The 25,197-nt window shown below is 51.4% G+C and overlaps 1 protein-coding gene across 1 annotated transcript; it reads right to left on the bottom strand.

Moving 5' to 3' along the window:
* Positions 1-208: 208 nt before the first annotated feature.
* On the bottom strand, positions 209-24,788 carry ZC3H12D (zinc finger CCCH-type containing 12D; the record flags this gene model as incomplete). Its single annotated transcript, XM_082669072.1, has 5 exons — positions 209-909; positions 2,110-2,216; positions 5,135-5,369; positions 10,121-10,260; positions 24,484-24,788. The coding sequence occupies 5 exons, from the start codon at positions 24,786-24,788 to the stop codon at positions 209-211; spliced, it is 1,488 nt and encodes a 495-aa protein (XP_082525198.1).
* Between the last annotated feature and the right edge of the window lie 409 nt (positions 24,789-25,197).

Below are 25,197 nucleotides of genomic sequence, written 5' to 3' on the forward strand. Positions count from 1 at the left end.
GCCCCTGTGTGGTCAGGGAAGGTCACCAAGTGCCACCGTGGGCACCGCAGAGGGTGAGGAAGCTGGCCTCCTCCAGGGACAGACCATCTTTAAAGGAAAGGGGGCTCCACAGGGTGGGCCAGCCCAGATGCAGGCTGACCACGGCCACCAGCCCGGTGGAGTCGCAAGGCAAGACTGGGACAGCACATGTGGTGGCCTCGATGAGCTCTCAGGGCTTCCCCACGGGCGCACCGGACCTCTGGAATCTCTGGATAAGGAGGATGAGCCTGGCGATGTCGGAGAGCTCGGGGAACAGGGCCATGACGCTGTCCACCTGGTGGGGCGGGAAGGTGCTGCAGAGCACGGTGCGTGCCCTGGCACGCGAGTCCACCTCGGGGGCGGCAGCCTGGGGCACGGACCCCGAAGCCCCCCCGAGGGCGTCTTCATCCCAGCGCGATCCCGCCCAGGCCGAGCGGCCCGGGAGCCAGCCGGCCCCTGGAGGAAGGGCCCACGGGTCGGCGGGCTGCCGGCGCGGGGGGCGCTGGTCACTCTGCGGGGCGCTGGGGCGGTATCCGCCCCGTAGGCCCGGCGGGCTCCGGGGGCTCTGGAGGCCGGGCGGCACTGGCGGGGACGGCGCGGGCCCGGACGCCCCCCAGTCGGGACAGGGCGGCCTGGGCGCGCGGCCGCTGCCGGGGCCCCGAGGGGGCGCGCAGAGGGGCCCCGGGTCGTCGCTGAGGACGAGCCGCGAGAAAACGCCTCCGAGAGTCGCCACGTCGGCCGCCCGCGCGCTCCCCCGCTGCGCCTCCTCGCCGCCCGCGCCCCGCCAGGCCAGCGTTTGCGCGCGGAGCTCATCGGCCACAGCCAGCTGCGCGTGGTGCGGCCTCTCCGGGTGGTAGAACTTGCACTTGATGCCGTAGGTGCATTTCTTGCCTGGAAGGGGCGGGGCAGGGGGAGAGGGCTCCTGGTGAGAGACCTTGGGTGGGGAGGCCCGGTGTGGTCCGGGCAGTGCCCGCCCTGCGCGGCCTTTCTCGTTGGAGATTTCTCCGGGAAGGCCCCCGGGCCTGCTGCAGACTTGTCAGGTTTAGGGCGGGACGAGGTGGGGAGAAGTGCCCTGGGGCGCAGACAGGATGAATGAGGGTGCGGCACCCTACTCCTCGTGGTATTTTCCACTGGACACGGTACCCCAGTGTTACCCACCCAGCGCAGGGGGACTGTTGTCTGGAAGTTCCCATGACCAGGGACTGAGACCAAATCTCTGGATCCAATGACCTTCAGCCTCCACTTCCCCAGAGACACTGGATCCGGCCAACCTAGTGGCGGGGGGGGGGGGGGGGCGGGTGTTGGGAGTGGGTGCTCATGACATAGGATTGTGCCTCCAGTGCTGACTCAGTTTACCCTATTGTCCACATCCCTTGTACTAATCATTGCCCTTCCCTTACATACTGTTTTAACAGAGGTGATCAAATAATTTATCATCCAAACCAGGGCCCTTCTGACAGTGGAAGGGAACAGGATGGGCCACCTCAACGTGTGTGTGTGTGTGTGTGTGTGTGTGTGTGTGTGTGTGTGTGTGTGTGATCACCTTAATTCTAACAAGAAATGACTCTGAGTATCACTTACAGCATCTTAAACTTCTATAGGCACAAAAAACGAGACATTAAATAACTTGCCCAAAGCAAGCTAATGAAAGAGCTGGCTAGAAAGCTAGTGTCCCTGGAGGGCTCTGGGAGAGAATCCTTAATTCTTAATGGATCGCACCAACCAGAGTCCCTAAGGGTAGGTAGGGGTTTAGGTGAGACTGTGGGGCAGGATGTGGGCACAAGGTGCCAGGGGAGGGACTGAGAAAGGAGAGCGTGGGGTGCACACAGCATCCCTGCTCCCTGGATATGACTTTGCTCTGTGTGTGGCCCCTTCATCCAGCCCTCACAAACTGCATGCAACAGGGGTCCAGGATGGCAGTTCACCATTACAATAACCCTGTCTGGAACCTGCCGTCCAGAGAGGGTAAGTTACCTCCCCAGCGTCACACAGCTGATTAAGGGCAGAAGCCGGGCTAGAACCCAGGCTGCGGACCACCCAGCCAGCGCTTCTGACCTGAACAGGGCCCACAAGGCGTGGGGCGCTACCCACCATAGGGGCAGTGTTGCCAGGACGGCTCTGGGGGCTTTGGCTTCCTGCTCAGGAAGTTGCTCAGGGTGGGTCCCCGACGGCCCAGGGGGTCATCAGGAGGCATGAACCTGGAAGACAAGCACAGGGGAGTGACTGCGAGGCCCACAGAGACCCGCCGCGGGCAGCACCAGGGCTCTTGCCGTCCAGGACTCTTTCTCCCACCCAGGGGTTGTCACAGCGTGTTAGAGCAGCACAGCCTTCCTCAACACTGACCCGCACAGAGCACAGCGCTGACAGATCCCAGGACAGCAGCCCCTGGGCCTTGTCCAAGTTTTTCTCCTGCTGAGTCAGCAATGCCAGAATCACTTAGCAACTCCTGGAAACATGCAGGCTCCAGGCTTCACACCAGACCTGCTTAATCAGAACCTCAAGTTGTTCAGGAATCTGCATTTTAACAACTTCCCAGATCATTTTTATCCACTAAAGTTGAAGCATAACTGCACTAGGGCCTAGTCTGAAAGCGACTCTAAGCTGCATTCCAATGTCCTCAACAGAAGGCTGGAGACCTCCGGGGGGCCCGGGGGACTCTCTGGTCCTGGGAGCTCCATTTCTCCTGTGTTGCCCCCACAGCTCTGGGCCTCTCAGGTTGGGGATGAAAATTAACAGAGTTCAAAACGCCAGCTGGTGGGTCAGCGAAGAAGCGGATCCGGGGGCTGCCTGCACACAGGTGCGGCGGCACACGCAGCCCCAGGGCTCAGCGCAGGCTCCCCCCTCCTCTGCCAACCATGGGCGGGGGTCACTTTGTCACTCTCTGACACCACCCTGCCCCCCGCCTGCCCCTTCCCTTCCCTGGCTTTGGTCTGAGGAGGAAGGGAATGCATCCTCGATGCCCGCAGCTCAAAAGGGAAAACAACTTTCCTCAGAAGGGAAACTCCCTGGTTCAGCACGATCCACTTTTCCTACGAACATACTGTCGTTCCCAGGAGGCGCTTCCAGGTCACACAGAGGTTCCACTGGAGAGGGAGTGGATTCTGATCGGGGGCTTGTAGTTACGGGCTGCTTTCCCCCTTAGTGTCAAGGGTCACGCTGGGGTCCCACCGTGCAGACCACATCCCCCAGGCCGGGCCCCAGCTGGGTGATCCCTGGTCCCGGGTAGCCTGCGTGGCTCAGATCCCAGCTACACAGCCGGCTTCTCAGAGTTGGGCCCTGACCAAGAATCCAGGGAGCCACCCAGTGCAGTTATTAAAAGTTCCCAAAGGCGTCACCTCCTGCTCTTTCCCGGGCCTCACAGCCGGGAGCTGGGCCAGGAGGGCCCTATGGATGTGCCCTGGGCACGGGGCGAGCGTCCTTGCCCACAGGCAGGCGGCAGGCTCTGCCCTCTGGCAGTCGGGGGACCTTCGGGCAGGCCCTGAGCAGAGGCCAGTGTGTCAAGAGGACTTGGCCTGGACCCCAGGCTGTCACCAGGTCAGAGGTGGCCATGATCCACCAGAACTCAGTGAGGATTTTCGGGATCCGATGGTGCCAGCCTTGCCAGCTTCCTCCGGGCCTGAGCCAGAGAGAGGAAGCCTCCAGCCTCCTGAACGTGGAAATGACCGTGGGGGATACTGCGGAGCAGCTGCTGTGACCGTCCGCCCTGGGGCGTAGGAGGGTACCTCTGCCTCCTTGGCTGTGGGTACGCCCTGGAGGCACATGTCGTGGCCTGGCCTGAGAATAACCGCTACCACCAGGAGTACATACAGTCCTCTCTGGTCCTCACGACCATCTCAGAGGTAAGTGTGACTAATCCAAGGGCAGATGATTCAAGGTGAAGAACATTCAGCCCAGGGAGGTTGAGAGCTTTCCTCACCACACACAGCCAGTAAGTGGCAGAACCTCAGTTTGAAACCTCATCTGCTGCTTCCAGAGCCCTAGCCCTTTCCACCACACACACAGCCCCGCAGGCTCCAGGTCAGGAGCTGGTCTGCCGTGTGCAGGTGGCCTGATATAGCGGCCACGTGGCCTCTGTCTCCCCATCTTCCCTACCCAAGGGCTGCAGCCATTTACACTCACTCACTCAGTAATCTACAACTAGTCACCGGGTGCCTATGATGCGCCAGGCTGGCTGGAGCTGTGGCACATAAGACACATACAGTCCCTGCCCTCACGGAGTTGGGGAGCTTGTCCCAAACCACATTCCTACAAGCCAGTGAGAGCGCCCAGAATGAGGACCGAGCTACCATGCCTGGAACAGAAATCGGAATGGGAGTGACGTCCCAGCCTGCTGTGCCCTCCCATCTTGTCCTACCCTGTGACCAGGCCCACCTTGCCAGGCTCTTCAGCATGCCCCAGGACACCTGCAGTGGACCAGCCATCACACCCTGCCCACCTCAGCCCCGTCTAGGGACTCACCCAGCACCTGCTAACTGGTCACCCAGCACCTGCTAACTGGTCTGTGCTTTGTGACCCTGACTTCGTCCTCCCTTCGCTGTAGCTGGTTGGTCCAGGGGGGACCTGACCCAGGAGAAACACCCTAGGGGACAGATGAACCAACCAGATTCTCTTGAAAGTGTCAACCAAGACGTATTAAGACAGAGACGGTTCCAAGATCTTTACAGCCCCGAAGAAAAGGTGATGGTGCCCACTCTCATCCGGAATTCAAAACTTTGAAAAAAACAGAAGCATAAAAGAAGTGAAAGGGAGTGCAACAAAGTTCAGATTCACCCCATGATGACAGTTCCAGTGCTCTTATTTGAAATGTTAAATTCTTCAAAAATAAAAAAAAAAGAACAGTCCCCCCAAGGCCATGCGTCAGGCAACTGGATGCTGGCTCAGCTGGATGTGGGCGTGGGAACAGAAAGGTCACAGGACAGATGGGACAAGACAGCCCCGTGGGGGAAATCTGGTCACGAAAGAGAGGAGGCAGAGAGGGCCAACAGAGAGATGTGCGGCGGGGAAGGGGCGCGGGCGGCCCGGGGCAGGGGGTTCTGAGCCCGGGACTAAGCCCCGCGGGGGCCCTTGTCACCGCCCCGCCCCCTACCCGCCCCGGGACCCCACGGGCCACACGCACCGGTCGTTGACGAAGGAGAACATGAGCAGCCTCTGCTCGATGAACCACTTCCACTCGGGGTTCTCGCTCTGCAGGTCGCGGTAGTTGTCGTTGGAGACGATGACCCCGTCCTGCTCGTAGGCCACCTTCACGATGTAGCGGTCGTCGTAGCAGACCACGCGCTTGCCGCTCACCTTGCGGGACGGCGTGTACACCAGCACCGCCTGCCTCTCCAGCTCCTCCAGCACGTGCTGCTCTGGGGGCCACAGGGCGGGGACCGCATGAGGCGCTTTCTCGGAGGGGCTCTCCACCCCCAGAGCCGTCCTAAACTCCGGAGCGGCTCCGGCAGCTCAGGGCTCCTCTCTGATCAGCTCGCCCCTCCCACCCGTCCCCGCCTCCCTCCCCCTACTCCCCCTTCCCCTAGACCTCTCCCCCCTCTCCCCCCTCCCCCTCTCCCCTATGGCCCAGCCTAGCAGGTGAAGAGCAGGGAGGTCTCGAGAGGAATTTGCCAGCAGCCTGAGGTCAAGTGGGCTTTTGGCTTCTGTCCTGCCTGCGTCGTGACGGGAGCCCTGAGGATGGTGCCCAGCCAGGGAGACACACTTTGGAAGGAAGAGTGAAGCCACAGCTCTTGTCGTTGTGACGGTTACCTGCCCCGTGCCCCTCCCACAGTAGACACAGAGGCCTTCTTCTGGAGAAAGACATCCCTATTTTAACTAGAATCCCGGCACTTAGGAATTACCAGGAGCCCTGCATCCACCTGGAAGAGTGCTGCCGGGGCCCTTAGCGGAGAACCACTGCCCCCTCTCCCATGACACAGGAGTCTGCTGGGACACCTTCAGGACGGAGCAGCCCACAACTGACAGCTCTGAGGGACACAAGAATGTCACGCAGAGAGGCCGGGATTAGGAATCTGCAGCCTACATTCCGCTCTTAGCTCCAGCTCTCGGGTTTTTCACCCCTCTCTGAACATCAGGTTTTGCACTTATAAGATGAGGAAGATGACTCCTGCACCTGCCTCACAGCATCTGTGGGGCGACTGGACCAGCGCATGTGGGGCGAGCCCCCAAGAAGCCAGGGAGGAGGGAGTGTGTCCCGGGAGCTGCAGACGTTACAAGGTCTCTTAGCAGGAGCTAAAATCCGCATCTCTGGACGGCCTACTCTTTGATCTTAGTTTTGCCTTCGGAGACAAAAGAAATCCCTTCCACACGAAACAGTTACTCCGCATGTGGAAGATGATTAGCATATTCGTCCCCCATGTCTCAGTCCTTTCCTATATGACATGGTTCCCAGACTTTTCAAAAGTGCATAATGCATGTATGGTACAAAGAATAATTTTTTTTCAATGCCGTGTGTGTGGTGATCTTTTTTTTTTTTTTTTTTTTTTGCGGTACGCGGGCCTCTCACTGTTGTGGCCTTTCCCCTTGCGGAGCACAGGCTCCGGACGCGCAAGCTCAGCGGCCATGGCTCACCGGCCCAGCTGCTCCGCGGCACGTGGGATCCTCCCGGACCGGGTAACGAACCTGCGTCCCCTGCATCGGCAGGCGGACTCTCAACCACTGCGCCACCAGGGAAGCCCTGATCATTTTGTAATGTATAAAAATATCGAATTGAGACAGGAAGGAAGGCGGAAGGACACAACTATTGAAAGAATGACACAACCATTAAGAAGAACAGGATGCAACAAAAACTGGTTAGAACCTACTAGGCGCAACATGGCAGAAGATTAGACTTCCCTAGACCTTGAGCCTCATTATACCCTTATTGTAATGCATTAAGTAAATGACGCTATGACAGGCACCACGACAGTTTCAAGGCTAGCCATAAAAGGCCAAAAAGTAGGGGTGCCCCAATTCCTAGAATCCCCTGCCCCTTCTCCAAGACAGTTAGAATATTCCCCCCACGCGTTAGCCCAGCCCATAAAAACTAACCACTCATATCGCAGGGCCGGCTCTCACCCTCTGAGATGGCCCACACTCTGTCTATGGAGTGTGTAGCTCTCTAAATAAACCTGCTTTCACTTTACTATGGTTCACTCTAGAATTCTTTCCTGCCCAAAGCCAAGGACCCTCACTTGGTCGTCTGTCCCAAGGACTCACTCAAGACCTCAGACATGACTATCCTCTTGTGCCCCATTTTTCCTGCAACAGAATCACTATGTTGTACATCTGAAATTAATACAATACTGTAAGTCAATTATACTTCAATTTAAAACTACAATTCATTAGTTAAATGCCAGGTGTGTGGTACTCCCTTTGAGAAATAGAACACGGCCTGTGCTTTGAAGTCCCCATTGCCCCTCGAAGTTTGCATCTCCCTCCACTCCCTTTAAGATAACCCAGTTTTGAGAACTTTGTGTTTATAATTCCCTTGCTTTTATTTTTTTAAATGCATATATATGTACCCTTCAGAAGGACAATTTCCAATGTGATTATGAGCCTCCAGACTTTACACAAATGGAATCACCTTGCACATATTCTTGGGCGACTTCTTTCCTCATTGAACATTGTGTGCCTGAGGTTTGGCCATGTCATGACTGTCAGTTTTGCACAGAAGTCTCCTGGTACAGAAGGACAAGGGTTCCTCTAGGGTCTGTCTTAAGGAGTGATATTGCTGAGTTGTAGGGAAAGGCACTTTACAAGGTAACGCTGCGTTATTTTCCAAAGTAGTTATATCAAGTTACTACCCAACACAGCGTCTAAAGCAACCTTGCCAGCACTTGGCATTTGCAGGTTTTTTAAATTTTTCCCAGTCTGGTGGGTGAAACGTGGCCTCTTGCTGTGATTTTATTTTGCATTTCTCTGGTTACTAATACAACTGAGCATCGCTTCATATGTTTATTGGCCGTTTGTGTTTTCTCTTCTGTCAAAGGCCTATTCATGCCTTAGCACATTTTTCTATATATTTGTCCTTTGTCTTGGTCTTATTAGTTTGGATAAGTTCCCTATAGATGCCAACAGGAATCCTTCATCAGGGATATGTGATATATGGCCTCTCCCAGGTTGAGGCTTGTCTTTTCGTTTTCTTGTTTTTGTGGTATTCGCTAATGAACGGAAGCTTTTATTGTAATGTAGGCAAATTTATGACTCTTTCTGCTGTCTCTCTGCATTTGTTGTGGCTTGTTTAAAAATTCTTCCCTACCCCAAAGTGAATTCCCTACTCTTTATCCATTATGTATCGCACAATATATATTGCACAATATTGCACAGCTGTTGAAAGACACCATTCTCCATGTTCAGACCATAAAGAATAATCTGGGACAACTGGTCCATGATGAACACAAGTGTTCATCCCCCCTCCTTTTCATAATCCCATTGAAAGAGAAGGGAAGCAGTACAGAAGGGGTAGGGAATCCATAAGCACATTAAAAATGGGCTTGGGGACAGCAGCAAACCGAGGATTTTGACAAATTTTAGGAAGACAGAAAGCAGGTAGGATCAGAGACTTCCCTGGCGGTCCAGTGGTTAAGACTCCACGCTTCCAATGCAGGGGGTTTGGGTTTGATCCCTGGTCAGTGAAATAAGATCTCACATGCCACGCGGCAAAAAAAAAAAAAGAAAGAAAGAAAAAGAAAGCAGGTAGGATCATATTGCTCCTACAGTACAAAGGGAACCACAGCCCAGATGTGCATGGAGACTGAAGAGGAGGCAGAGCCCGTTCCCTGCAAAGTCCCAGCGCTCTCCAGCAGGAGTGGCGAGTCAGCAGAAGTCGGATTATTAACTGAAAGGCTACCATGGGGCAGCTGCATCCACCCTTTCTGGTCCCTATCATTGTATGGAAAGTGAAGATATAACTAGGAAGGAGGAGGTTCCCATGTGGCCTTTGACCTCCTAAAGTAAGACCATCATCCTCGTGGCACTGGAATGTGTGGTGGGCAGAGGTGTCCAGTTGCCTGCCTGCTCTGCGCAGGGTGTGCTGCAGTGAACTCTCCTGCTCAGCACATTCAATGGTCAGTCCTACCTTTTAGGGAAAGATCCAAATACCAGGAGAGGAAGCCCATGGCAACTGCACAGGTATGTATTTAACCAATCTGGTTCTTTTTTCACAAGGAAACACTGACAAGCAAAGGATCACCAGACTTTTGAGAAGAAGATTTAACAGCACAAAGAGAGAGAAAGAGAGAGATGAACAAACAGAACTGACCCCAGAAAAAATAAATAAGATTCATGGAACTTCAGAGAACTTTTTTAAAGTCTGTATTAGTATAGAAATAGTCAAGAAGATACCGTATCTGTAAAACAAGAATAGCGTTTTACTTAAAAAACAGAATCCGAAAGAGAAGAAGAAGCAACTGGTAACCACTGACAGAACTGAAAACAAAACCAGCAACTTTTGGTTAAAAGGCTGGAAGAAGAAGTCAATGAAACCTGCCGGGATCACGAAGAGGTCGGTCCCAACATTGCGGACTTGGCTGACATGATACCAGCAGTGGCTCAGCATGTGACTTCTTATAAGAAAGTCAAACAAACAAAAAACCCTGTTTATTTAAACCACCTGTTCTATTATTTGTAGCTGAAAATATTCCTAGCTGATATAAGAATTAAAAATAAAGAATTCCCTGGGTCTCGTTTTCCTTTGTTTTTTTTTTTTTAAATGAAGAGATTGAACTAGATATTCAGTTAATAAATATCACTGGACCAAACGGATGCCTCTTTCAGTTCCTGTATTCTACTAGGGGTGGGATGCAGACCCAATCTTTCTGCAGAGTGTTAAAAGTTATAAGATTCTATTATTTTTGGAACTTAATCTTTCCACTAAAAGAGTAAATACTTTGTTCATTTATCTATCAACAACTATTTATTGGGCACCTGCTATATGCCAGCTGTTACGCTAGGTGACAGGGCTCCGGCAGGGCACACTCATGGTCAGTGCTTTCATGGAGCTTATAGTCCAGTGAGGAAGACAGACATCATCAAACAAGCGGTAAGCAGATAACTGACTGTGATTTTCAGGAGTACTGTGGAGGAAAGGTGTATAGTCCCTCTTGAGAATGTACCTGCTCCAGCATACCTCTAATCGGGGTATCAGATCTTGGTGGTTCTTTCCTCCAGGAGGGGACAAAAACTTTGATGTAGGTGTGTCCTCTGTCCCTGAACCAGTCCACAGCCAGCTGGATTCCCCGGCAAGAGAAGGCTTCTTTATTTCCATGACTACAATGAGAAAACAAAGACATCTGCAGAGAAACAGGAAGGGTTCCTCAAGAGTGACTTTTCCTGGGAATAGCCTGGATCATAGTCTCATAATCAAAGGGAATCAGGCAAATCTGCATTTTGAAAATAGGTCATTCTTTGCACAAAATATGTCCCTTAATTGGAACCAATTAGCTTGTGATAATATGTAGAGGGTCTCCGGCTCCAAGGAGAGTGCATTCCAAGGATTAATAGACAAGATCCTCTTATTAACTGAAGCTAATATGGATCAAGAGAGGGTTGTCAGGGCTTCCCTGGTGGCGCAGTGGTTGAGAGTCCACCTGCCGATGCAGGGGACACAGATTCGTGCCCCGGTCCGGGAGGATCCCACATGCCGCGGAGTGGCTGGGCCCGTGAGCCATGGCCGCTGAGCCTGCGCGTCTGGAGCCTGTGTTCCACAACAGGGGAGGCCACAACAGTGAGAGGCCCACGTACCGCAAAAAAAAAAAAAAAAAAAAAGAGAGGGTTGTCCATGTGATATTGGTCTTCCCAAATCCAAGTAAGGATGCCAATGTGCCCCACAAATTCCACTGTAACCATCCATCAGTGGAGACAGGAAGGAGAGAGCAGTGTGAGAGGAGACCCAAGACCAGGCAGGGGGACTTCCCTGGTGGTCCAGTGGCTAAGACTCCGTGCTCCCAATGCAGGGGGCCCAGGTTCGATCCCTAGTCAGGGAACTGGATCCCACATGCTGCAACTAAAGATCCCGCATGTCGCAACGAAGATCTCGCGTGCCGCAACTAAGAGCCAGAGCAGCCAAATACATAAATAGAATAAATTTAAAAAGAAAAAGACCAGGCAGGGTCTTAGGAGCTAGAAGATCTGTCTACTCCTAAGAAGCATGAGAAGCTGTAGAAAGATTTTAGGATTTTAAGACTGGGGGTATATGTGATGTGATGAGATGTGATCTGATGTATGTTTCAAAGAGTTCAACCTGGCAGCACAGAGGACAATAAGTTGGAAGGATCCAGAGTAGGGGGGATACCAGTTAAGAAGCAGCTGTAGTCATCAAAGCAAAACCTGATGGTGACCTGGACCCAGCTGGTGGTGGTGAAGAGTAGGTGAACCTGAGAGATAGTTAGAAGGTAGTATCTCCAGAATGTGGTGATTGACTGGGTACAGGGGTGATAGGGAAAAAGGCACTGAGGAGACCTCTGACTTGTATAAGGGGATGGAGGGCTCCCTGAGACAGATCCTGTTTGGGAGGAAGACAGGATTTAGAGAAAACAATCCTGAGTTTGGTCGTGGACACATGGAGAGTTGGGAGGAGCCTTGGTGACCTCTAAGTGGAAATATTAAATAAAACAGCTAGGGTTCAGAAGAGAGGTCTGGGTGATAAAACATGTGAGTCATCGTTTAAGCACCAGTTGGAGCCACCGCGTGGAGAGAATTGCCTGGACAGAGAGTGAGCATCAGGGGCTGGACCTGGAGGAGCCCTGGAGCCGAGCAGCTGGTTGCAGGTAGAGCAGGACAACCAAGGGAAGAAACAAAGGCATCTCTCAGAAGAGAAGGGGGGTGCTTCCCTGGTGGCGCAGTGGTTGAGAGTCCGCCTGCCGATGCAGGGGACACGGATTCGTGCCCCGGTCCGGGAAGATCCCACGTGCCGTGGAGCGGCTGGGCCCGTGAGCCATGGCCGCTGAGCCTGCGCGTCCGGGGCCTGTGCTCCACAACGGGAGAGGCCACAGCAGTGAGAGGCCCGCGTACCGCAAAAAAAAAAAAAAAAAAAAAAAAGAAGAGCAGGGGGTAAAGCAGAAGAGGCTGCATCGTGGAAGCCTCGGGAGGAGGGCAGCCAAATGCTGCTCTGAGGGGCCAGTGAAGCCTGAAAACACCCCTCAGACTTCATGAGTGGAGGTCAGCAGCATTTTGCTGGAGAGGGAGACAGGTACCTAGATTTGAGATACTGAGAATGCAGACTCATTGGGACTCGGCCACGGCCTGGTTTCAAGACTAGCTCACCCCCTGCTCACAACTTCCACCCAGCCACTGGCACTCCCTCAGCCCTTTGTCCTGACCATGCATCTCCCTTCACTCCCATCACAGGGCCTTTGCACCAACTATTTCCACTCCTCTCAGCCCAGCCCATTCCTCCTTCGGCTTCATCGTCACTTCCTCAGGAAAAGCATCCCCTCGCCTCTAAATTCCGTCAGATTCCCCTGTTAGGAGTCCTCACAGCACCATCCTTGTCCTTCCTGGCACCTGTCACAGTTGGACATGCACACTCCCCCACAGGATGAATTGTGCCTCCCCCTTTCTAGAGCATAGGTTCCTGTTGCTGCCTGTCGTTCCCAGCACCTAGCATGGTGGTGCCTGATAATTGGTAAGGGCTCAACAAAAACATGCTGAAGAAATGAATGACTGAGAAGAAACAGGTCTTATGAGCAGCCCGAAGAGAAGCAGCCCAGGCACAGGGAAGGGTTGGCTGGAAGGACCCTGGTGCAGGAAAGGCTTGCGTGTCTAGGGACTGAAAAGAGGACAGTGCGGCTGCAACCCGTGGAGCAGGCGAAGGGGAGGTGGGAGGGGCAGGGCTGGGTGCTTAGAGAGCCAAGGGTCCCCATGGCCCTCTCATCCTCTCCACGTCCAGGCAAGGCCAACACATCAGATCTTCACATTTGTGCTTTCTCTTGTGCGTGGCTTCTTCCACTACTTTCTCAGAGGGGATTAGGATAGGTCCAGGTTTATAAAGTAAAAAAGGGAGTCTTAGAAATGCTAATCAGGGGCTTCCCTGGTGGCGCAGTGGTTGAGAATCTGCCTGCCGATGCAGGGGACACGGGTTCGAGCCCTGGTCTGGGAGGATCCCACATGCCGCGGAGCAACTGGGCCCATGAGCCACAATTACGGAGTCTGCGCGTCTGGAGCCTGTGCTCTGCAACAGGAGAGGCCGCGACAGTGAGAGGCCCGCGCACTGCGATGAAGAGTGGCCCCCGCTTGCCACAACTAGAGAAAGCCTGTGCACAGAAACGAAGACCAACACAGCCATAAATAAATAAAATTAAAAGAAAACATCATGAAGTCTTAGTATATGACACCATATGGTAAGAAGTCATTAATTCTTTAAAAAAAAAAAAAGAAATGCTAATCAATGGTGTTAGAAGTTGGGCTTTGTGGAGATTCAAGAGAACTCTAGATTCCTGTAGCTCCAGTGACGTATCAGGAACCAGGCCTCACCCCCCTAGATCTGTAGGGTCTTCCAGCTTAGAGAAAATAGCCCTTTGGCCGTTGTCGCTGAGCTGCGAGGCTTATGCAAACAGTAAGGAGAAAATATCAACAGGGGGACTTCCCTGGTGGCACAGTGGTTAAGAATCCGCCTGCCAGGACAGGAATAAAGACACAGTTGTAGAGAATGGACTTGAGGACATGGGGAGGGGGAAGGGAAGCTGGGACAAAGTGAGAGGGTGGCATGGACATATATACACTACCAAATGTAAAACAGATAGCTAGTGGGAAGCAGCTGCATAGCACAGGGAGATCAGCTCAGTGCTTTGTGACCACCTAGAGGGGTGGGATAGAGGGTGGGAGGGAGACGCAAGAGGGAGGAGATATGGGGATATATGTATATGTATAGCTGATTCACTTTGTTATACAGCAGAACCTAACACACCATTGTAAAGCAATTATACTCCAATAAAGATGTTTAAAAAAAAGAGTTTTTAGTAAATGTAATTTCATCATGTAGAATTACATTATCTACTTAATCCATTATTACTGAACATTTACGTTATTCCCAGTCTTTTGCCATCATAAATAATGACATAGTTAACATCTTTGTGCATAAAACTCTACTTGTATTTCAAAATTATGTCGTGAGGATAGATTCCCTCAAATTAGAATTACTAGGTCAAAGAACATGAGTATTTTTATTAAGGATGTTGATACATATTGCTAAATTATCTTACGGAGAGATTGTACCAATTCACATTCCCACCAGTGGTGTATTAGAGCACTGCGTCATTTCAACAGTTTGGTAATTTTATTGGCAAATAATGAAATCTTGCTTTAATTTGCATTTTTTGATTACTGATGAGATTGAACGTTAAAAAAAATATGTTCATTAGCTATTGTTTTTTCTCTGTGAATTTTCTATTCATGTTCTTTGCTTATTTTTCTATTGCATATATTTGGGGATGTCTGTTTTTTCTTTTACTTGTAAAAACATTTACCTATTAACGATATTAAGCTTTTGTCATATTATTGCCAATGTTTTTTCTAGTTTTGTTGGACATGTAATTTTACAATTCTTGATATATAGAAGTTTCAGATTTTTACATATTTAAGTGTACCAATCTTTGCAGTTTTTTTTTAACTGAGTTTAGAACATTATTACTGATTCAAGGTTATGATAAATAATCAACTTTGTTTTCTTTAGTTTTATGACTCTTTTTCATACTTATCTTTTTAGTATTTTAGAATTTGTTTTGTGGTAGAATGTAACATGCAGCTCTATGCAATTTTTCTCTTTCAAGGTAGATAGTTGGATGCTGTACACAACTGATTGAATAACCCAATTTCTTTCCCATTGACTGGTGGCCCTTTCTTCATCTTATATTACTTTCTTATGTAGTCAAGGGTCTATTTCTCCAATGGTTTGTGGTTTTTGTTCTCAAGTAATACATTAATTATCAGCAATAATACCACTTTTATATCTTCTTTTCCTACAGTTAATACCCCTTATTTCTAATTCAGTATTTTTAGTTAGACTAGGATTTTTTTTAGAAGACTGTCTAATAAAAATGGTAATAGTAAAAAAAACCCACAAAAAATAAAAGAATCCACCTGCCAATGCAGGTGACACAGGTTCGATCCCTGGCTCAGGAAGATCCCACATGCCGCGGAGCAACTAAGCCCATGTACCACAGCTACTGAGCCTGTGCTCTAGAGCCCACAAGCCACAACTACTGAAGCCCACGTGCCACAACTACTGAAGCCCGCGCGCCTATAGCCCATGCTCCACAACAAGAGAAGCCACCGCAATGAGAAGCCCGCACACCGCAACAAAGAGCAGGCCCCACTCTCCGCAACTAGAGAAAGCCCACGTGCAGCAACGAAGACACAACACAGACAAAAACAAAAACAAACCAATAAATAAATTTATTAAAAAAAAATCAATGGGGCCGTCTGTGGTAAAAAGGAAGAGGAAATGGAAAGCTAGTCCCTTCGGCCCCAGCAGAGGTTGCAAAACAAGGAGAAGGAGGGAGAATGAGGGGCCACTCACAGCGTCCTTACCCTGCCCCCCAGGCCTGCCCCACTCGCTGAGCCATGAGGGGACGGGAGGGCTGGCGACACCGTGATGGATGTGAACAGGAGGCTGAAGGCTTGTCTCTCAGCACAGCCTGGGTCTATTGCAAGCCTCTCAGAGAAATCGTGGTTTCAGTGGGTGCAGTCTCCCGCAGGGCTGCAGAGCTGCCGTGGAGGAAAGTGGCGGATAGGTGAACCGGAAGCGACACCCCTGGATCTCTTGCTTCCCCAGGCCTGGAGGATTTCACGCAGCCTGGGAATGGACAGCACTTTAAGCCAGCATGGTTCCCCAAAAGGACAAATGGGACCGATAACCCTCTCTGTTGACCATTCCGGAAGCCAGGCCAGCCCATTGCTCTGCAGAGGAGCCCGGTGACCGTCCCAGACCCCTCTGCCAGACAACACCAGGTCTCAAAAGCCTCCAGATGCCATTTGGGAGAGGGGCAGGGGAAGGGAGAGGAAACACGAAGCCTGAGTCCTCCAGAAGACAGAAGACACTGAGCTATCACAGACGGGCAAGTGTAAAGTTTGCTCCTTCCCGCTACCTAGAAGGTGGCGAAGAGATTTCATCTATCATAGAAAACAAGGTCTGTGTTCTGTGCACACTGCAGCAGTGATGTGAACATCGGATGATACCCACACTCCCACCCCGCCCCCGAGCATACGTATCTCTTGGCCGCAGCAAAGTGCCCACAGTCCATTCTCAAGAAAACATATCGTTGCCACGATTCTTTTAAAATTTGTTTCTCTGGCATGCCATGTGGCATGCGGGTTGCAGGATCTTAGTTCCCTGACCAGGGATAGAACCCGGGCCCCCTGCATTGCGAGCGTGGAGTCTTAACCACTGGACCACCAGGGAAGTCCCTAAAATTTGTTTCTTGATTGCTCTCTTTTCTGTGACTACCTATCTGTCTTTAACTGTTCAAAAGCCAACTTTCCATCCCTGATGCCTTTGATGGGTGTGTGACTTGGGACGGGGGTTGGGAGGTATAAATCTCACACCCATCAGAGGTATCAGGCACCCCATCCCTGTGAGTGGGCAATGGGGAGCAGGGTGACAAGTTCCAGCGACTCTGGAGGCAGGTGGAGGGGAGGCAGTTGGAGGTGCAGAGATTCAGGAAGAGAAGAGCTGAGGAATGGGGCCACCATCAGCTTCATGCAGCAGAAACTGGCCCCACGGCCTCTCTGATACAGGACTCCAAGATGGCAGACCCCAACCAAGAGGCTCCAAAGGACAGATACGTACCCCCCAGACCAGTGGAAGATGGAGGGAGTGTACATCTTCCCATCAGTGCGGCCAGTATCTTCCCTCTCTCCCTCAGAGGTACCCTGTCTTCCAGCCTGAATTCCAGGCACAAGGAGGTTGGGGACTGGCCCTGAGAACACCTAAGTGCTCTGGAATGGAGGATTTTTCATTCAGGCCCACCGTTCTGCACACACTCTACCCCAGCCTCATGAGCCTTCTGGTCTCTCGAAATGTGAAGATTATCTATGTTCGGTCCTCGCCGTGTCTTTTTTTACCAACCTCAAAACCCCCTCATGGCTGCCCTAGTCCTGGCCACAGAAAGCTCTGAGCAATGGCAGGGTTGATGCCACAAGCAGGGTCACCTCCTCGCCACGTGGGGCTCTGTTTCTAGGAGACGGCAGAGCTCTCAGTCAGGTAATAAAGCTCAGCGGTCACCCTGGAAGCCCACACCCCACGCACGTTAGCCAGAGGCACCCCTTCCCCTGGGCTTCCCCTCCACTCGCTCAGCATGCAGCTGTGAACATCTCCGTCAGCAGGGCGCTGTGCTGGGGGCCTGGGGAGCAGTGAACGAGGCAGACCTCACGCCAGCTTCTTGGAGCTCATTCTTAACAGAGTCCTGTGTATCTGACCACTTTGCACATGTGCCTAATTTAATCATTGCAAGAAGCCCTTGAGGAAGTGACATTGGTCCCATTTCACCCTTGAGGAAACTAAAGCAAAGCCATGTGCTGGCTCACTGATCTCAGAGCCTAATCTGTTGGGCTGCAAACTCTTCCTTCCCATCTCGATTTATTCCTGCCCCTCTCCAGTCTCTGCTCCTGGGACCCAGACAGCAGCTCCTTCGGAGCAAAAATTACCACCTGTCCACAACACTGTAAATCAACTGTGCTCCAATCAAAACTTTAAAAAATTACCAGCTGTTAAAATGCTCGAGCTGGGGGAGGGACCTTAGCGCTTATTAAAAGCCACTGAGAACCATTTATCAGGCAGAGAGCTGAGCGCCAATGCAGGGGAAAAGGAAACAGGAGTGGGAGGATTTGAACAAAGGGAGGTGGTAACGGAAGTGGGTAGGTACCTGAGGCAAATCCTGCCTGACGAGTGTGCCTGGGCAGCCACCATCAGCGCGTAGCCGTTTACAGTAACTGACAATCTAAGTGAACGCCCCTGTATCATTAACTGTTGCCCAAGAAGTCTCTGCAGAAACCAGCAGACGGTCTTATGAAGAGCGAGGCGGTGGTTTGGGGGTGGGACGAAAGGAAAGACAAGCGGTGATTCCTTTGGGGTGTGAGATGTAAAGGCCCAACACTGATTGACTCTGTTTCTTACTTGGGGTTAAACTGCAAACACTCTGAACCTGGAGTTTCTAGCCCTTCCACCAAGAGATCTCCCCAGCTCAGGTCAGCAGGGAGACAGGGGGTGACCTCTGAGAGAGGGTGCTCCCTCATCTCATAAAAGGAGACATGGGTGCAGACTTAGGTGGGAACCCAAGGCCAATGTTGGTTGGAGTCCATTCAGGGGCTGAGAGGCAGGTTGGACCCCCAGCCCAGGAGTGTGCCCCCTACACCCACTGAGAGGGGCCTGATGAAAACCTCCCATTGCCAACCTCAGCTCTCTCATCACTGAAGATTTGTTTCTCCAGAATACGCCAGATGCTGTTAAGGTTTTTAAGAGTTTAAAAAGGTAAACAACAAGTCAAACAAAAAACCCTGTACACCCCCAAATGAGGAAACACTCAAATGAAACCCTTGTCAAGGCCAGTAAGAGGATGTGAAATTATCAGGTGTTTTTTCCCCAGGCTGAAAGCCTTCAACTCACTCCTTTCCTAAATTTGCCTACAGAACATACACCACTGGTACTTGTCAGTACGTGTGGGTATTTGTGAGTTTGCCAGGCAAGAACATGTTGGCAAGAGTCGGCAGCGAGAAGCAACATTCTTCCCAAACACCACGGTGCAGCTGGTCACATGCTTTCAACGAAAATCACCTTTTTAAAACCTCTGGCCATTTTTCTTAAGGCCAAGCGTACAGCGACTCCAGTGCTCGGCTCACAGCTTCCTCTTTCCTGCACATGCCCACATGCACATACACGTACGCACACACCCCTGAAGGTGTAGGGACTGAAAATCCGTCTCTGTGCTGCTGGTCAAGCAGAGCCACCATTCAATGCACGTGTGACCTTCTGAGGGTTCCCAACAGGCTGGCAGCTGCAGGAGGGGCATCCTGGCCCCTGGTGAGGGAGAGGGGTCTGGCGTGTCCTGTCTGCAGCGGGCACGTCTGGAGCTCATCGTGCCTGGGGAGGACTTTGGGCAGCACAGGCAGGCTCTGGCCCCGGAATAAAAGTCTATGGGGTCAGGGTCTCCCACTCTGAGACCAAAGATACATGGAATTAGCAGCCCAAAGATACACAGTGCTGGGGAAATGGAAGAGCACTGAAGCCAGAGCCTGCCACTTACTGCTCTGGGACCTGTGGCAAGTTACTTACTCTCTCTGAACCTCTGCAGAAGGAGAGACATTCCTTTATAAGAAAAATGCATCTATTTCTTTCACACATGCATAAAATAATCACCCTGAATCCGAGAATGTTAGAGATGAGAAACTACATAAGATTATTATTTTTCAGTCCAACCTCTTACCTGTATAAACAGGGCTCAAAAAAGTCAGGTGACTCTATTTACAATAGCCAGGTCATGGAAGCAACCTAAATGCCCATCGAAAGACGAATGGATAAAGAAGATGTGGTACATATATACAGTGGAATATTACTCAGCCATAAAAAGGAACGAAATTGGGTCATTTGTAGAGACGTGGATGGACCTAGAGACTGTCATACAGAGTGAAGTAAGTCAGGAAGAGAAAAACAAATATCGTATAGTAATGCATATATGTGGAACCTAGAAAAATGGTTCAGATGAACCGGTTTGCAGGGCAGAAGTAGAGACACAGATGCAGAGAACAAACGTATGGACACCAAGGGGGGAAAGCGGGGGGTGGGGTACTGGGATGAACTGGGAGATTGGGATTGACATGTATGCACTAATGTGTATAAAACATATAACTAATAAGAACCTGCTGTATAAAAAATTAAATTAAATTAAAAACAATTTTTTAAAAAGGTCAGGTGACGCATGTGGAGGTCACACAGTAGGTAAGCTGAGGAGCTACAGCTGTACCGTCCGTTATGCAGACACTCACCACATGTGGCTATTTACACTTCAAGTTAATTCAAAAGAAATAAAATTGGAAATTCAGCTCGTCTGCCACACCAGCCACATTTCCAGTGCTGGGCGGCCCCGTGTAGCAAGTGGCCACCATATGGACCACCATATGCGGGTAAAGAACTTTCCATCGTCACAGGGAGCTGCGCTATTGGGCAGCCCTAGGCTAGAGGTCACAACTCAGATCTTCGGACTCTTAAGCCCTATGTTCTGTCCCCCGCTCCTGACCTCCCTAGCTTCCTACGTGAAATACAAGGATTTCAGCAAAACTACGGACAAGCATGAGGTCTGCTTCCCAGGTCCCAATCTTACACGCCCGCCACTGCAACTTAGAATTCACATTGAAGTTGACCCACCACTTAGGAAATGATAAGTGAAGCCATTGCTCCTGCTTGTAAGAACCAAATAGACTCCTTTTGTTGTTACAGTGAGGAGATGGGAGGTTTTTGGAATTGGGTGGTATGGTCCTTTCGAAATGACTTGAACAAGATGTGTGCTCTGAACAAATACATTCCCACTTATCTTAAAAAGCACTTGGCCAGTGACCCTCACTGCCGATCTCCAGAGGCAGCCACCCCAGGCCTACTGGGTTCAGCCACTACGAATAGACTTGGGCTACACATTCTGAGGCTCTGGGGACAGGAGCCCATGGAAACTCCTAGAGTGATGGTATGGTCAGAGCACAAGGCTGGAGGCCAGGGTCTGATGGAGCCAGTGTTGATCTTGGCCAAGCCCTTCTAGGCCCATTCTGTGCTTTTTCCTCTTTCGACTCAGATGGTCAGAGGCAAGGACAGATGACCCCCTCTCACATGCTCTGTGCTAATGGAGAGGCTTAGCGCCCTGCCGTAAAGCATGACGTTATCTAGAACTGCTCATTCTACATCAGTGTTTCTTTACATTTTGGGGATCACAGACCTTCTAAGTAGCTATTGGAAGCTGTGGATCTTCTCCCAAGGGAACCAATATATGTATACAGATTCTACTTTTTGTAAATCATTTCAGGCCACTGCTGGCTTTGAAGATGGAAGGGGCTATAAGCCAAGGAATGCAGGTGGCCTCCAGAAGCCGGAAAAGGCAAGAAAACATATCATCCCCTAGAGCTTCCAGAAAGGAACACAGCTCTGCCGACACCTTGATTTCAACCCAGGGAGACCCAGGCCAGACTTCTGACCTCCAGAACTACGAGACGATACCTTTGTGCTGTTTTAAGTCACTACATTTGTGTGGTAATTTTGATATAGCAGCAATAGAAACTAATACAGATTTTTTTGGTCTTTAAAGATCCACTGAAACACAACTTCCCAAAGATAATGAGAAAAAAAAACATGGCTGAAAAGTCAGGCTCTTGTTCTCTGTGAGCAAAGGCAGACACAGTCCCAGGCTCCAGGGGACAAAGCCACAGTCAGCAAGTCGGCAACAGGCACCCTATAGGATGCTGCTGCCAACAGAAGACACGCTTCTCACCTGCTCAGGGCAGAAAGGACATGCATCCCAACCTGTCTTTTAGGCTCCTCCCCACTCCTTCCAGGACCAGACAGCACATGAAGGAGCAGCATCTTCAAAAACAGAGAATGGCAATGCCTGCGATACTACAAAACTTCAGCGAAGGAGAATTTTCAGAAACCATGTGTCTGAGGTTAACTGAGTTTTGAGGTCAGCAGATAACGAGTAGACACCATGCTGGGTTTCAGTAATCTGGCCCCTCTAAAGACGCGCCCCACACTGGGAGCTGTCCTTTACAAACGAGGATCCGGCCGAGCCTGAGGTCAGGGGTCCTCTTGAAACTCTGGTTGGAGGACACGGGAGGTGTTATTGTAGGAGAAGGAGCGGGTGTGGATCTGAACATCGGACCCCAACTCTCTCCCAGACGGGCCTTTGAACAAATTAAGTCCCACCCTCAGGGAGCTGTGAAATTTCTCTTTTTGTTCCTAACTAAGGGGATGAAGGGGGGCAGGGGAGGGGATGTTTGTGTATACGTGCATATACGTACGTACACACCCTGAGAACACACACAAATACATGTGTTCTAGGTATCTGAGGTCGTTTTTAGGCAGCACAAGTCTGAAAGAATTCATGTTCTGACACACACATGTTCATAATAAGCCTGAGAGATGGTTTCCATTTGTAAGCCACAGACTAATTACAATCGTAGGAGGTGAGGGCGGGGTGGGACTAAATGGATTTACCCAGAACACGTCTAGGTCATGTGCAAATAGAGGACGTGGTTTAAATGTGAATTCCAAGCAGCAACAGAGACTTTCATCAAAAGAAAACCCTCCACCATCACCCTATTGTAGCCGTTCCTAAAAAACGTCTGGTCCCTAGGGCCTCCCTGGTGGTCCAGCGGCTAAGACTCTGCGCTCCTAGTGCAGGGGGCCTGCTTTCGATCCCTAGTCGGGGAACTAGATCCCACATGCCACAACTGGGAGTTGGCATGCCGCAACTAAGAAGATCCCACACGCCAGAACACACACGGCAACGAAGATCCTGCATGCTGCAGCTGAGACCTAGTGCAGCCAAATAAATAAATAAATAAATAGTAAAAAAAAAAGAAAAGTCTGGTCCCCAAAGAGAGAATGCTTTCCTGTAGCACCTGAAGTAGTTGTTTTACCCTGCAGCCATTCTGCTCTTTTGAGCTGGAATCGGAGAGCTCATATAATCTTAGGACTGGAAAGGTCTTCAATTTAAGCAATATCATCTTACTTTAAATACAAGCCAGGGACTTCCTTGGCGGTCCAGTGGTTAAGATTTTGCCTTCCAATGCAGGGGGTGCGGGTTCGATCCCTGGTAGGGGAGCTAAGATCTCACATGCCTCACAGCCAAGAAACCAAAACGGAAGCAATATTGTAACAAATTCAATAAAGACTTTAAAAATGGTCCACATCGAAAAAATCTTTACATGTAACCCATGTCTTTCTACTGATGTCTAGAGGAAGAGATGCCTCATCCAGACCAGGCAGAGGCCAGGCCCCTCTCAGAACCCAGCAGACTTTCTTCCTAGGATGCTCAGAACCTACTGGATTCTTAAAAATCCCTTTAACTCCCCCAGAGATCTTGAATTAAGCAGGATTTCAGAGTCTCACCTATCTGGTGCCTCCACAGAGCATGCGTGAGAGACCGAAGGACCAGCTCCTAGGCCCCAGGGAAAAGGCAGGGCTCCATTGCCTATTGACATAATCAAGCCCAGGGAGACTTGGCTGGCTAAAACTTGAATGAACTTGTCCTACATACCAAGCAGGGCATATTGGACCTACCCCCAAGCCTGGGCCATCTTGAGTTAACCTTTCCACACTTCTGTCCTGCAGCGCCCAATCCAAAGTGAGCCCAGGGACTTCCCTGGTGGCGCAGTGATTAAGACACACACACCCCCAGTGCGAGGGGGCCAGGTTTGATCCCTGGTCAGGGAACTATAGATCCCACATGCATGCCGCAACTAAGGAGCCTACCTGCTGCAACTAAGACCTGGCGCAACCAAATAATAAATTTTTTTTAATTTAAAAACAAACAAACAAAAAAGCGAGCCCAAATTTTCAGGGAAAACCACTCAGTCTGTCAGCCAGAGAATACCCTGTTGACACGTTCAGCGCCGATAACACTGCTCTTCTCCATCCACGTGGCTCAGCTTTGGGAAAGGGACGAGCGTCTATTTGTAGTTGTGAGTGACCGACTTCCTACGGCTCTGCCCTTTGCGGGGCTGCAGCCCAGCCAAACAGTAAAATAATGCGCTTGTGTGGGCAAAGCCTCCTCCGTGCCCAGCACGGAGTGTGGGTGAGGCCGCAGAGCTTCTCCCTCAGCTGAACTTGGCCTCTCCAGGAAAGATGAGTTGGGGCGCGAAGCTCTCATCACCGAAACACACAGGATGCCAATACACCAGTATAACACTGCCTCTAGAGCTCAGGGGCCACAAGCACACCTCCCGCACCCAGCTAGGGAGCCACTCCACCACCAGGGCCGCCACCAGCACGGCTCACAACCCCCAGCAGAGGGCTTCCAGCACGGTTCAAGTATTACGTTTTCCCATCTGCTTCTCATAATCTTGAGGGGAGTAGAGGAGTTCTCTCTTGACCTGTGTCACAGAGGAGGAAGCTTGAGATACCTCAGCTTTCCCAGAGTCACACAGCTGGTCAGGGACAGACACCAGACAGGGAGCTGTGCTCACCAAGGCCCAGCTCTAGGCTCTTCCCCGATTATTCCTGAGTTAGTACGATAAAAGCTGCCGTTTATTGAACACTTACTTTGTGTCAGAACTGCCCTAGGCATTTCTGTGCAGCTCCAGTTCTTACAATTACCTTCTACGGAGTTCGTAGACCAACGTTACAGGGGGAGGAAGTGAGGCTCAGAGGGGTTAACTGACTTATTGAAGGCCACACAGCTACTGAGGGATGGAATGGGGATCCCAAGCCCCATCCACGGGCTCCAAAGCTCCTCGGACAGACCCACCGAGAAGAAGGGCAGTTCTCCCCGCCCGCAGTTAGGGGACGAAGAAAGCTACCTCATTGCCACGTTGCTGCCGTCGATCACTATGGGTCGCAAGGAACTGGCTGGGCCTCCTCTGTCCTCTTCCGGGTCCGCCCTCAGCCCGCGCTGGGCAGAGTCGGGGTTCCCACAGGAGCCCCTGGGAACGAGCAGGGGTGCGGCGCTGCCCTCGTGGGCACTGGGCCGGCTGCCCGTCTGGATCAGCTCCTGCAGCACGTCGTTGACCAGGGCATCCTCGCCCAGCTTGCCCAGCACCCTGACCACATCCTCCCGGCCGTAGCCCAGCTTCTGGAAGAACTCCATCTTTCTCGAGCGCTCCATGCTGTGCCAGCTGGGCCCCTGTGAGGGTCCTGCCGCCGGCCTCCTCCTGGCAGAGCCCTACCGGCATGAGCTAGAGAGAAAAGGCATCCATCAGGTGTTTCCTGGGCAGAGGAGGTGAATTATGGGTGCTCTCTCCCCCCACTTATCTGTCAGGAAGTCACGTCGGGGCCTGGTCCCCTGAGGAGTTTCAGTGGCTCAGCGTGCTTGAAGAGCCGCGATGCAACCACGGTGCCTGTACTAGTGGCTCTCCCAGGCCTTCACCCCCCTCCCGGTCCCGCAAGGGGGCCAGAGGGACCCGGAGCCGCTGAGCAGGCCACCCAGCCCTGGGGACATTTGTGCACAGGCCAAAGAAATGTTTTTGAGGCTCTGCTATGGCTGAATGGTTTCCCCCGCCAAATTCATATGTTGA

The sequence above is a fragment of the Grampus griseus genome (genome assembly GCF_964374135.1).
Source record: "Grampus griseus genome assembly, chromosome: 13".
In the NCBI taxonomy this organism is placed as follows: domain Eukaryota; kingdom Metazoa; phylum Chordata; class Mammalia; order Artiodactyla; family Delphinidae; genus Grampus; species Grampus griseus.